General features: G+C 39.0%; 1 protein-coding gene across 1 annotated transcript in view; it reads left to right on the forward strand.

The window, feature by feature from the left end:
• LOC126458439 (importin-5) overlaps positions 1–13,520 on the forward strand; it is a 177,550-nt gene that overhangs the window by 125,253 nt on the left and 38,777 nt on the right. Inside the window, exons 16-18 of the mRNA XM_050095494.1 lie at positions 2,835–2,947; positions 3,641–3,781; positions 3,874–4,023. Of these exons, the coding sequence (XP_049951451.1) occupies positions 2,835–2,947; positions 3,641–3,781; positions 3,874–4,023 (404 nt within the window). The remainder of the gene's footprint in view (positions 1–2,834; positions 2,948–3,640; positions 3,782–3,873; positions 4,024–13,520) is intronic.

Raw genomic sequence — 13,520 nt, forward strand, 5'->3', positions numbered from 1 at the left:
TTCGCATGTAAACCATAGTCTGTAGGTATTAGAACTTGTAACGCTGTACATGATAAGGACGTAGTTGTAAGTGTCTCCCTGAAAGTTTCCACACAAACTCCACTGGAGCTGCTAATTCACGATTAGACTTCTGAAATGATTTCTTGTGACTATGTGTGAAAGACTCTCACTCGTTCAACACATTCTTCAGTTATTCTTAGTCATTCCATACTCTTCCCATTGAACTGCTTGAGTTGCTCTTTCATTTGGTGTATTTTTTACAGTTGTAAGTAGAACGTAATAAATGCTACACCACCTTAAAACCAGTATGTTCGTTTTGAAACACCCTTTATTTACCTTACACAAGGCACACCCGATAAAAGAAAAATTAATGCATTCAGGCACTTCACAGTGATTTCTAGTGTTATTTAGACAGAATTAGTATGGGATAAGAGATGGTTGTGGCCACTGTTTTGCGTATTGTGCAGTTTACTAGGCATACTTGATGAAATTCGTAAAATGTGATGAAGGAAACTGACAGTACAAAAAATGACTTAAGTTTAACAGTACTGTTATGTTGATAAACCTGAAACGACAAAGACCTATTGGAAATTGTCTTGTCTGACAGTTACCTGCAAAATGCTTTATGCTGTCCAAATATTAATTATTTTCTGCAACTCTCCAGTTTTTCCAGGTTTTGCTATGTCAGTTGCAATATTGTTGCACCTAAACAGTGTTTTTAAATTTTGGCCGTAATTTGCCTTGAGATCCTTGAAGACATAAAGCTGCAGAAACAGTAATCCACTGATCGTTATCAGTGATATTGTTGTAAGCAGTTCATAGACTGCACAAGCAACTCTTTTTTTCTGCTCAAAATGATAAAAGTGCAGGTTGCAGTTCTTGTACGAAACTTGACCGACTGGCTTATTATGCACAGCATTTTGGAGAATACCAAGAAGCTATAATTTGTCTATAGTAATACATATCAATGACATCCCCTCTACACATGTACTGGAAGTAAACTTTGTAATTTTGTAACTTCCTTTTCTGTATAATTTTCTGAAACTATTTAACTAGTTCAAAGAATCCTGGAAATCAATGATGTTCATCTCACTTTCAATTCAGATAGCCTAGTCTCATAGACCTCCCTCACTAACAGTATATTGACCTTCACAAGTGGTTCTAAATCTTTTGAATAGTTTTTCATTTGAATAATTTTTGTAGTTTCATTTTGATGCATATTTTGTACTGTGCGTAAATCTTTGTACCATTCATATACTTCAGTTCAATTTTACAAAACCATACCGGCAATGCTGAAAGTTAAGCATTTTCTCCCTCTTTTTTTAACTAAAAATTATACAGCATTATCTTTGTTACTGAAAGGTATTCCTCTGTGTTTTCTTTGGGCCATGAACATACTGTATTTGTGCTCTGAACTTTAATTAGCACAACAATCATTGTTCAAACCCCAATTCACAGAATCAAATGAATTACATCCTGTGTCTTCTAATGTTTCCACAATTTATAATGAAATGTCAAAATCATTCAAATAAATGTCCAAGAAATTAATAAATAATTAACACACATGTAGATCTTCATAAGAAATAGACAACTGCAATTACATACAACATTCGTGTTATTTCATCTTTGTGAAGTTGAAAAATTAATTGGATACCAGATTACTGTGAAACTACGTAACCTCTCCAAAAACAGATACTATTTGCAAACATATATGAGGAGAACAAAAAGGAAACTAATTCAGTTTCACCCCATCGTTAACACTTAGTGATACTGCAGAGGCAACTGCTAATTATTATCCATGTTAAATGAGTTGCAAATTCAAGTGAATAGTAACTGTGAACAACTGTATCAGTGAAGCTATCAGTGGAAACTGAAATTCGCTTTACAAATTAAGTTTGCTTTGTGCCATGTTATCCGTTCACCTATGTGCTGTGAATCAAAGATATTTTCCTGTCATGTTGCACATGTGCCATCTGCTACAGCTATGGTAGGGTATACATTTTTCCAGCCACCTGGCAAACTGGGAATTTGACAATTTTCAATAATTTATAAAAATATTTGCTGCTAAAATTTTGATATTTTGTTTCTTTTGGTGTATTCTTCCCATATAAAAAAATTTCAAGCCAGGTATTGAAATGTCAGGTTTGACAGTTCCCTTGTGAGTGGCAACTGCGCATGATGGGAGCAGCACGGTTAGAGGGGGAGGATAGTATAGTGAGGTGGAGGCAGGTATAGTGCAGCTTGAGGGAGTGTATAATTCATAGCTGCAGGATACAAGATGTGTTATTACCTCAGGGACCTGGGGAACAATATTTTCAAGCAGGTAAAGAAATTTTTGCTTTTTGCATCTGCGATACTCCATCCCCTAATCAATTGCCAAATTGATTTTCTTCCTTCAGAGAACAGCACTTCATGCCAGTGGGTTGGGGTTGATAATCCATAGTTTTCAAAAAGTTGAGATTTTAAGCAAGTGTGGATTTCAGTGTGTATCCACATAGCTATGTATGCTGGTCTCTTTCGTAACAATTGTTTCAGCTGTTGTCTGGTGATTTTTAGTATTGCATGATTCACCATTAGAATTTAATATTATTAGTGTGATTTGATAACAGGCACAATAAAATAGAGATTTCACAATGGTTATGTATTAGTATTACCTAAGTATTGTGAAGAACACACATTTTTGATCATATGAGTAAAAATTGTATTACATAGATGAAAAAAAGTAAATGGAAATTATTAGGTAAATTATGCTCTGTTATTTGTTAGCGAAATTTGAGGTTGGTACACGAAATTGGTGTTCTGATGCTTGTCTGCATGTTTGTTCTTTTGAATAGGCCCAGAGTACTTGAGAGATATGTGGTCATTCATCTACCCTGAACTACTAAGAGCAATTGATACTGAACCTGAAAACGAGGTACTGGCAGAACACATGCATTCAATGGCAAAGGTTTGTAGACATATCTCTGTCTTCACTGAAATCGTATATAAATATTTTTGTTGTCACCAAATGTTTCTTAAATTTTAGACAATGATTAAATTATGAAAAGACCAGGTTGCAGTACAAACAGTATAGTATTATGAAAAGGGTAGAATGCTACTCACCTTAAAGATGACGTTGAGCTGCAGACAGGCGCAACAGTCTTTTCGTGCCTGCCTGCAACTTGAAATTGTTATGGTGAGTAGTAGTCTATCCTTTTCATAATATTGTTTGCATAATAGTTAAGTAACTTTCCAAGTTGTTACATATTACGTTGATGTTTGGGTTACATGTGACTGCACTGAACACAAGTTGTGAGTTTAGCTGCAGAGGATGGAATAAAGAGAATATTATGAAGAGGATAGATTTACTTACTTTATAGAGATGTTAGGTTGGAAAAGTAATTTGTTACGGGACTATTGCCTCACGTCTTACTACCAACTAGTTTTTGTTTTGTGGCAGGTGTTTTCAGCATTATCTTTGTGCCCCCCCTCCTCTCCCCCCTCCCGCAAAGTATTTCCTTTCTGCTTCCAATATTGCCCCTGTTTCTTACACTTCGCAGTGCTTATTTTGGTAGCGTAAGTTATATTTCTTACTGCATATTTTCCTCCTATATTTTAATGTCCCATGCTATGTGTACTGAATCTGTGTTCGTTTCAACAGTGCATAGAAACTCTTGGTAGTTTCTACTTGACAGCAGAAACTGTGGGTGAACTAATCCGTATTGTTGATAAAATTATGAAGGATCACTTTGAAAATGCAGCAGCACGACAAGAAAAGAGGAAAGATGAAGATTATGATGAGGTGAGCTTATGGCAATATTACTCTCCATAACTTGAATGAAATGATGAGTGCTATTATTGTGCCGTCATAACACTGAAATGCTTGGTTTGCAGGTGGTAGAAGAGCAGCTTGTTGATGAAAATAATGAAGATGTTTATATATTGAGCAAAGTTGCCGATATTGTACATTCCCTTTTTTTGACTTACAAAGCAGACTTCTTCCCATTCTTTGATCAAGTTGTTGGACACTTCGTAAAATGCTTGGTGAGATATTTCACGTGTACTCATTTTCTTAATATTCCAATGTTATTAAATTAAATTTTTGCTGTGTGTCTTTTCAGGTTTGCGATTTACTTGAAAATTTCCTTTGAGCACATAGTATTTCAATAAGATGATATTATTTTCTTCATAATTGGCTGTGAGCAGTAGTAGTGCACTTGTTGTTCTGGCATCAACCCAGTTTGAAGTATTGTTATACCTGGGCCACTGAAACATGGCATTTCAAGGTAACTCCCCAAGCGTCATAGAGTTGGTAATATAACTATCAAACAAGTGAGGAACGCGAGGCACTGTGTCTTCTGAACAAGTAATAGCAATGAACAAAAGCCGGTTCCTGCGTCGACGCTACCAGGTTGCCAGCTTCTGTGTAAACATTGTATGTTAGTGTGGGAACGCCTTGTGTTGCTGCTTGTTAAACAATGTCACCAAAATTATGTCGTTCACCAAGCAACAGTCCATTGTGCCATGCAGTGTCATTAAATAGTCAGGCCTTGGAATTTCTAAGGATGACTCTAGAGTGTTATGAGCAAGAAAAACAATTTGTTTCTGTTCATGGGCATGTGTCGATTCCTGCTGCTAAAGTTTTAGAGTGTACCTCGAACACTCTAGGCCTCAGTGAAAGAACAATTATAAGAAAGGGGTGCTACTTCGAGACTTAAGACAGTGAAGTAAACAGTGTGGAAGAAAGCCCCTGTGGGAGAAACAGTGTGTTATATTGATTCTTTCCAATCTGATGCAATTCGTCGGCACATATACGGATACTACAAAAGGAAAGAATATCCCACAATAGCAAAGTTGCTAATTTCTTTAAAAGAAAGTGAGCTTTTCCCAGGGGAAAAAGTCACTTAAGATGATATTAAAAAGTATGGGCTTCTGTTTTAAAAAATTAGATGGACAAGAACTGTTCCTTGAAAAAGCTCGTGTTATTGCAGCTCGTACCATTTTCTTACACAGAATTGTAGGAAAGGACATATACTCAATCATATGGTTAGGTGAAACCTGGGTCAACGCTGGAGAATCAGTTGAGAAATGCTGGACAGATCGTACTCCGAATAGCAGTGGTCATTAGTGAACAGGCCGGCCGGAGTGGCCGAGCGGTTTAAGGCGCTACAGTCTGGAACCGCACGACCGCTACGGTCGCAGGTTCGAATCCTGCCTCGGGCATGGATGTGTGTGATGTCCTTAGGTTAGTTAGGTTTAAGTAGTTCTAAGTTCTAGGGGACTGATGACCACAGCAGTTGAGTCCCATAGTGCTCAGAGCCATTTGAACCATTAGTGAACAGGAAAAGGATCCTGACTTATTGTGGCCCAAGCAGTACCTTCAAACTGCTTTTTGCCTGAAGGATTTTCAGTTATTCAATCGAAAAAAGTGGTGACTATCGTGAAGATAGGACCACCCACAGTTTCTACAGTGGTTTGAAAATTTGTTGCCCCAGTTTAGTCTTCAGACAGTGTTTGCGATGGACAATGCACCGTTCTATGACATGATTTTAGACAAAACTCCCACCGATAGTGACCGTAAAGAAACTACGATGCACTGGTTGCAGATGATACACATTGCTGCAGACATGAGCATGACAAAGCTGCTGTTATACTCGCCCGTAAAACAAAATAATCTTTTGATGCCTAAATACGTTGGAGATGAAATTTCAATTGGACACGGTCACTTGGTAATTAGGTTACCGCCGTGTCACTGCCATTTCAATCCAACTGAATTGGTTTGGAGTGAAGTCAAGGTGTGCATTAGAAGTAACAACAAGACTGCTACTATCACAGAAGTGGAAAGACGGCTACATGAAGGTCTTGCTACTGTAGATGCTACCTCATGGGGGGAAAAAGTAGACCCTGTTGCTAAACAGCTAAGTGAAGCACAGACTATAGACGGCATTATAAATGAAAATGAGCAATTAATGATTTCTCTTGATGATGATGAAAATGGTTTCAGCACAGATTCCAATGATAGTGAAGGTGAACTGAATGGAATTGTGCCATTGACATCGTAAATTGGTAAGTGTAAGTGTATACAGAATTAATTCTTTCTACCTGCAATCAGGTGGGCATGCATGTTTTGCTTTATTTCTTTCCATGAGTGTGGATAGCGTGTTCTTTGGTATGCTTAGATTTACATTATTACATGACATTTTAAGTTCAGCTATTATGGTAACAATTTGGAACGAATTTTCATAGATATTGTCATTAACTATGGGTGTTTTTATTTCTCGGCTTCATATACTATCAAACACTTAGCCTCCGTCGTCGTTCTCCATTGTTAGAAAAACGTACTTTGTTGCACTTACGTATAAACGTTGATTGTAGCTTACATTTACAAAACATACTTCGGAGTTGTGGGCGTGTGCGGTGGCAGCTATTGCAACTTCGCACTCGCAGTATAGCCAACCGCATGCGAGCTGACATGTTTCACCAGCCCCGGTATAGTGTTGAACCTCTAGTTGTTGCAGTGTTTTAAGCTCTAGTGCTCTCTATAACTTTTGATACACCACCCACTCCTTTTGTACGTTATGTTGTGAATCATGCATTTTCTGTGCAATTTTTGAGTGTGATTAGTTAGATTAACTTTAAGATAATATTACTGTATTTACCCGATTATAAGATGAGGTTTTGTCCCAAATTCGTCATTCAAAAATATGGGGTTGTCTTATAATTGCAGATTAAACTATCGCTGCTGAGATATCAATTTTTAATTGATCAATATAGAGGTCGCCTTACATTTATGGGTGAAGCTTTGGCTATTAAGGTTTTGTGTAACTTATTTTGGAGAATTACAATGCGTATAGCTTAGCAGCCAGTACCTTCATTCGAATAGGCTCGAGATTCCCTGATACGCAGAAGTGCTTGATACAGTATCGATCCTGATTGATCATTCACATGGCATTTAACTCGCGGCACTAGTGCAGTGGATGGATATGTGGGAAACTTTGTACTACGTACGTGGTATTTAACTTGCGGCACTAGTGCAGTGGATGGATATGTGAGAAACTATGTACTAGGCATTACAGCAGTCTAATGCTCTGCTTAAAAAATCGACAGCTTTGTGAAACACAGTAGGAAACAACATTTAACTTTATCTACTCAGACTTTTGCTGCATTGGAATTGGTTTGCTGTATAAGTTCTCTTAAATGTATGGATACCGTATACATATATTTACTCTGCTTTGTAAGTGAAGATAACATTCAAAGGTGAAGATCTTGTTCTTAAAAAACTGTTACACGATTCTGAACCCTAGTCGTTATTTTATTTGGGTATGAGAAACTAATGATTTACGCGGTGCTTCACAAATAAAAATCCATTAGCTGTTCATGTATTAGAATACCAGGGAAAATGTTATTACCAGCTTTTAATCAGCTTTAGAACAAGGTGGCGACATTCAGATGAAATGATAAAGAAAATAAACCCAGAATTAAATGTCTAACAAATGGAAAAAAAAAACACATTAAACTAATGGCAGTTGTTACCGCAAGAATAAATTGTAGAGGAAAGACCCGTTGTGGAGATCATACCATCAGACTCCAGTAATTTCCAGGACGAGCAAAAAAGTTTGAGAATTGGACTGAATTGTGATTGTGATCTTTCAGTTATATATTAGTTTTTGTTATTGTTACATATGACCTGCACCCTACAATATGCAACCGTCTGTTTTTTCACTGTTGCTTAAGCACAGCTCTATGGAAGCCTTGGAGGGAAGAAAGTGACACGAGCTTAGCTGAGAACTATGAGTGAGTGTGGGGAGGGAAGAGATGTGTGCCAGTAAATTTTGTCGTGCTGCCAATCGTGGGAATCTATACTGTAAACTTTGGCTTTTTATGAACATATACCGTTTGTAAAGTGCAGTTTGTGTGAATCTTTTTGTCTTCTGAATCACACTGCCTTTAAAACTGGCAAAATACTCAATAATAGCATACATTTCTGCAGGAGATGCCAAAAGTCCAGACTGGGGCCAGTGGCGTACTTACGTGTTTCGTGCAGCAATTGTGTCGACATTCTCCGTGAGGTATGAGGAAACGGTAGGGGTGGGTGTGGGGGATGGGGTGTCAGATGCTGGTTACACAGCCAATGAGAGAGTGGCGGGCAGATGATATATGTTTTTGTAGCAAAAGACATTGTAACATTCTCATACAAGTCATCATCATCTTGGACAGTTTCCAGCCACTGGCTGGGTCTGTCGGGAACACAAGCCTCTCCATCGTGTTCTGTCTTTCCACCATTCCCCCTCTTCCACCTTCGTCCAGTTCTCTCCCCTTCTCGTCACACATTCCTTCACTCCCTTCACCCATCTATCTCTTGGTCTTCCCCTGGGCCTCTTGCCCTCCGGTTGCAGATCAAACATCCTCTTTGGAATTCTTCCCTCATCCATTCTCTTCATGTGTCCATACCACTGCAGTCTTGATTTTTCTATCCTGTCCTGTACTGGTTCCTCCTTTAGTCTTTCCCTCACATACACATTTCGCAATCTGTCTCGTCTTGTTACACTCAACCTGCTCCTCTGGAACTTCATTTCACTAGCTTGTATTCTACTTTTGTCGCTTTTGTGCGTTACCCATGTCTCACTTCCGTATGCCAATATGGGGACAAAGTAGGTTCGGTATATAATTCCCTTGGATTTCTGTGGCACCTCCTTGCTCCAAATAAGCCCCCTAATGCATTTGAAGAACTGCCCTGCTTTTCTGCACCTTTCATTTATTTCCATTGCGTTTCCCCTCTTACTTTCAATCATGCTTCCCAGGTACTTGAAGTTCTCTACCACTTGTAGTTTTTCCCCTCCACAAGTTGTATCCACATTTGGCCTATTCGTCTTCCTTGTTGTGACAATTATTTCACTTTTCTTTGCAGAGAAATGCATTCCATATTGTGCTGCCGTTGCCTCCCATACATCTAACTGCTCTTGCACCTCCTTCTCGCAATTTCCCCATAACATCAGGTCATCGGCAAAAAGCACTGCTTTCATTTTATGATCTCCAATTGCATCTGATACTTGCTGTAGGATTTCATCCATAACAATAATAAACAATAAAGACGAAAGTGCACTTCCCTGCCGCAGCCCATTTTCCAGCTTGAACCATGCAGTACGTTCCCTCCCCACTTTCACACAACTCTCACTTCCCTCATGCATTTTTCTGACTTTTCGTGTTATCTCTTCATCTATCCCTTTTGCGTTCAGCACATCCCAGAGCTTGTCCCTATAGATACTGTCATACGCCTTCTCAATATCTAAAAAGGCCATGATTAAGTCCTTCCCGTACTCATAGTGCCTTTCCTGCAGTTGCCTTACCGCAAATATGAGGTCCGTTGTTGATCTTCCCGGTCTGAAACCATACTGCTCCTCTTGCAGTCTACTTTAAATACTGCTTCTTATTCTCTTCTCCAGGATCTTTTCATAGATTTTTCCACAGTGGCATAGCAGGGTGATTCCTCTGTAGTTCTCACATCTCCTTTTATCCCCTTTCTTGAAGATCGGGACTATAATTCCTTTCTTCCAATCCTCAGGAATTCTGTTCTCCTTCCACACCACCCTCAGCACTCTGTATAGCCACTGGGTTCCTACTTCTCCTGCTGCTCGTATCATATCCACTGTTACTTCGTCCCAACCTGGTGCCTTGCCCCCTTTCATCCTCTTTATGGCTTCTTCCACTTCATTCCAAGTTAGATCATCAATTTCCCCACTATTATAATCGTCTGCTGCCTTAGGTTCTCCATCGCTGTTAGTTACCCGCTTGACGGCATTCAACAGATCTTCAAAGTACTCCTTCCAAAGCTTTTTGAGCTCATGCAGTTCCATTATCATCCATGATCCTCAGGCACTCGCTTCTGTCGTTCCTCTTATTTCTTACCATGGTGTAAAGTACTTTTTTGTTCCCTTCACTGTCCTCTTCTAACATTCTTGTCCATTTTTCCATCCACTTCTTCTTCTCCGCCCTTACTATGGTCTGTGCCGCTTTCTTGCTTCCCTTATATTTTACCCTAGCTTCCTCTGTTCGGGTCTGGAACCATTCTCTGAAGGCTTTGTTCTTTCGAAGTACTGCCTCTTTACATATGTTGTTCCACCATGGGGTTTCCTTACTTCTCCTCTTTGTGCTAGTTCTTCCGCACACAGTCTCAGCTGCCTCAAGTAGAGCCCTCTTAAAATCTCCCCATTCTTCTTCCACTGTTCTCTGATCTTCCTTTGGCAGCTTCTTCCTGATCAGTGTCTGGTACTGGGTCCTCCGTTCATCCTCTTTCAGCATCCATGTCTTCAACCTTTTCTCCTGTATGTCTGTTGCCCTCCTATCTTTTTTCTCTCTCAGGGTGGCTACCAACAGCCGATGGTCACTGTCTAAGGCCTCAGATGGAATGACCTTAACATCTGTGAGGCTGCTCATCATCTGCCTATCCACTAGTACATAGTCTACTACTGAAGTTTGGGACCAGTCTCCACTGTACCAAGTTATTTTGTGGCTACTTCTCTTCTTGTACCAGGAATTTGCGATCGCCAGCCCATTCCTCTTGCAGAATTCCAGCAACAATTTTCCTTCTCTATTTCGGTTCCCCCAGCCCTCTGGTCCCATTATCTCCTTGAATCCTTTCCTGTCTGTGCCAACATGTGCATTGAGGTCCCCTATTATAATCTGATTACCTCCATTTAGCTGCTTTTGCATGTCATCTTCAAATTCCTCCTTCTCCTGTTTTGTACACCCCACCTGTGGGGCATATGCTTGGATGATTTCAATGCTTTTTCCTTTCACTCGTACTCTGGCTTTTATCATTCGATCATTGATACCTTCCACCTCCTCCTGCAGACCCTCTCTGACCACTATTGCCACTCCATTTCTTCCCCTCTCATTCCCTATCCAGTACAGTTTACATCCTTTACTTAGTGGTTTTTCACCAACTCCTCTCCACCTAGTCTCAGCAAGTCCCAAGATGTCCAATTTCCTCCTTTCCATCATTTCTACAATTTCTTCTAACTTCCCAGTTAGAGTCCTTACGTTTAAGGTGCCCAGTCGTAAACCATCTCGTAATCCTTTTCCATTGCTTGGTCGGTTTCCTGTAAATCCGTTCCGTGATCCGAGGCATGTTCCCTTTTTGAAAGCAGTTGATTTATCCACTACTGGCTTGCTAGGCCTATCGCAGCTTCACCAGAGCCCCGTTAGCCGTCACGTTTCAGGGTTCCCATAGGGCCTTCCCAGCTACCGTAGCGGTCCTGGGGCACACGAAGTCCCCGCTGTACATCGCCCCTATAGGCAGTCCCCTACTTTGTGCCGTTGCCCATCTCCCACGACTTGGACGAGGGGTTGGACTTACGGGAGACTCTCATACAAGTATAGAAGGAAAATCCACTGTGTGTTCAAAAAATAATCTGCAACATGTTCAGGAGAAAAAGCCCAATATTTGGGACAATGAAGATAAAAGTTTCACAGCTGCCCTGTTACGATGATGGTGATTAAAAATATCGATGTCGCAGATGACAGGCTAAACAGAAGAGGACTGAAGATAAAAATTAATTTAAACGATTTCCTTTTGCTTATTTTATGTCTCCTTATTTTATCAAAATGTGGAAAACCAGTAAATGACTTCAGTTTAGAATATGTGTAATAGTAACTCTTTAGGCATATACCCTGTCAATAAACAGTTTGTAATTTTTTCAGTAAGAATACGTTAAAAATAAATTTTACTCAAGATGCCTCTCAGAAAAGGGGGTCGTCTTATATTCAGGGGTGTCTTATGCATGGGTAAATACAGTAAATTGAGTGCCTGATCGCAAACTTCCTGAAATTGTGTACTTGTTTACTAGGTACACTGTCTCAGAGATGGGTAGCCTGATCATGGTACTGGCCTTCATATTGTGGGTGCATATTGGTTATATAGTGAATTCAATGTCATTGTGAACATTGCATGTATAATTGCAACTGTAAGAGGTAGATTATGTTGAACTGGGTAGTATGCAAGGACCACACTAAATACTCTGGATTTATAGTATTTTCCCATTGTCCCTTGCCAGTTTTTGTTGTGAATTAAAGTAATACTTAATTTTGTGGTTTCTCGGGGTATTATAAATGCAATCACCAAAGATCTTTAATATATATGTACCAAAGATCTTTAATATATATGTATTTTTGTCTAAAGAATAAGAGTAAGAATAAGAATCTTTATTAGCCGTTCAGTATTTTCTTATACAATGGGCTTCGTCAATAAGTTCAATTACAGTATAAAGATGGTTATATTCTCATAACAGTGTATATATAAATCGTGAAATTTAGTGTAGTACAATAGCACACATTTGGAATTTTATGTATTATTAATTTTACAATAAAAAGGAAAACATTATACAGATTTATATTAAGCAGGGAGTATTCGTGTTGATGACTGTCATTATCATATACATGTTGATAACACTGTCATTATCCTAAGCTAGTGATACAAATTTAGGTCCTACTACAGGCAGAGGTACCTTTCTCTATGTTAAAACAGCAAATCTGCCATAATACAATCTTTAAATTCATCAACCGAGTAAAATGCTTTACCTTTGAGCCGTTGACCCAATGTTGTCTTAAATTTACTTTTAGATACTGTTTGTACAATTTTAGGGAGCATATTAAACAGTTTGAGGCCTACGTATTTATAACTATTATTTATTATTATTTTGAGCTTTTCCTCATTACAGAGGCTTATCTCCAACATAATAATTTACCTGGAAATGACAATACAAACAATAAACGTTCTTAAACTATACTCTCAAAATAATTCTCCAGGTGTTTCGATCTTGCGTGTCCTCTTCCTCTGTGCCCATTCTCCTCATTGTGTGCTGTACATTTTGGAGCCAGGTGGTCACAGGTTGTCTTCTTCTTCTTCTCCCCTCCGGTTCCCACTCCAGTATCAATTTTGGTATTCTGGCTTCTTCCATTCGTCGTACATGCCCGTACCACTGTAATTTCTTCCTATCTATTACGTCATATATTCTTTCTTTTATTTCCATTCTCCTTATTACTTCGGTGTTCCTTATCTTTTCTTTCCTGGAGATTCTTGCCGATCTTCTCCAAAAGTCCATCTCTAGAGCTTGTAATTTTTTAATGTGCTTCATGTTAATTGTCCAGGTCTCCGTTCCATACAGAACCACACTCTCTAATATGAATTTGTATATTAATTTTTTAGTTCTGCTCATTACATTCCTGCTCCATAAGACTGAGTTAAGCATCCCAATGACCCTCCGTCCGTTACTAATTCTTTTATTGATTTCTGACTCTGATTTTCCCTCGATTTCTAAAATGGATCCCAAATAACAGAAAGTGTTTATCTTTTTGATTTTCTTTCCTTCAATGTATAGCTCATCTGAATCATTAGTCAAGTATTCTGTTTTTTGGTAATTAATCTTCAAACCCCAAGTTTTGTATGCTACTGCTAATTGATTGCACATATAGTTAGCATCCTCCCCATCTTGTGCTACGACTACTTGATCATCAGCAAATAATAAATGATGTAGGTAAACTCC

The sequence above is a fragment of the Schistocerca serialis genome, chromosome 2, assembly GCF_023864345.2.
Source record: "Schistocerca serialis cubense isolate TAMUIC-IGC-003099 chromosome 2, iqSchSeri2.2, whole genome shotgun sequence".
NCBI lineage: Eukaryota > Metazoa > Arthropoda > Insecta > Orthoptera > Acrididae > Schistocerca > Schistocerca serialis.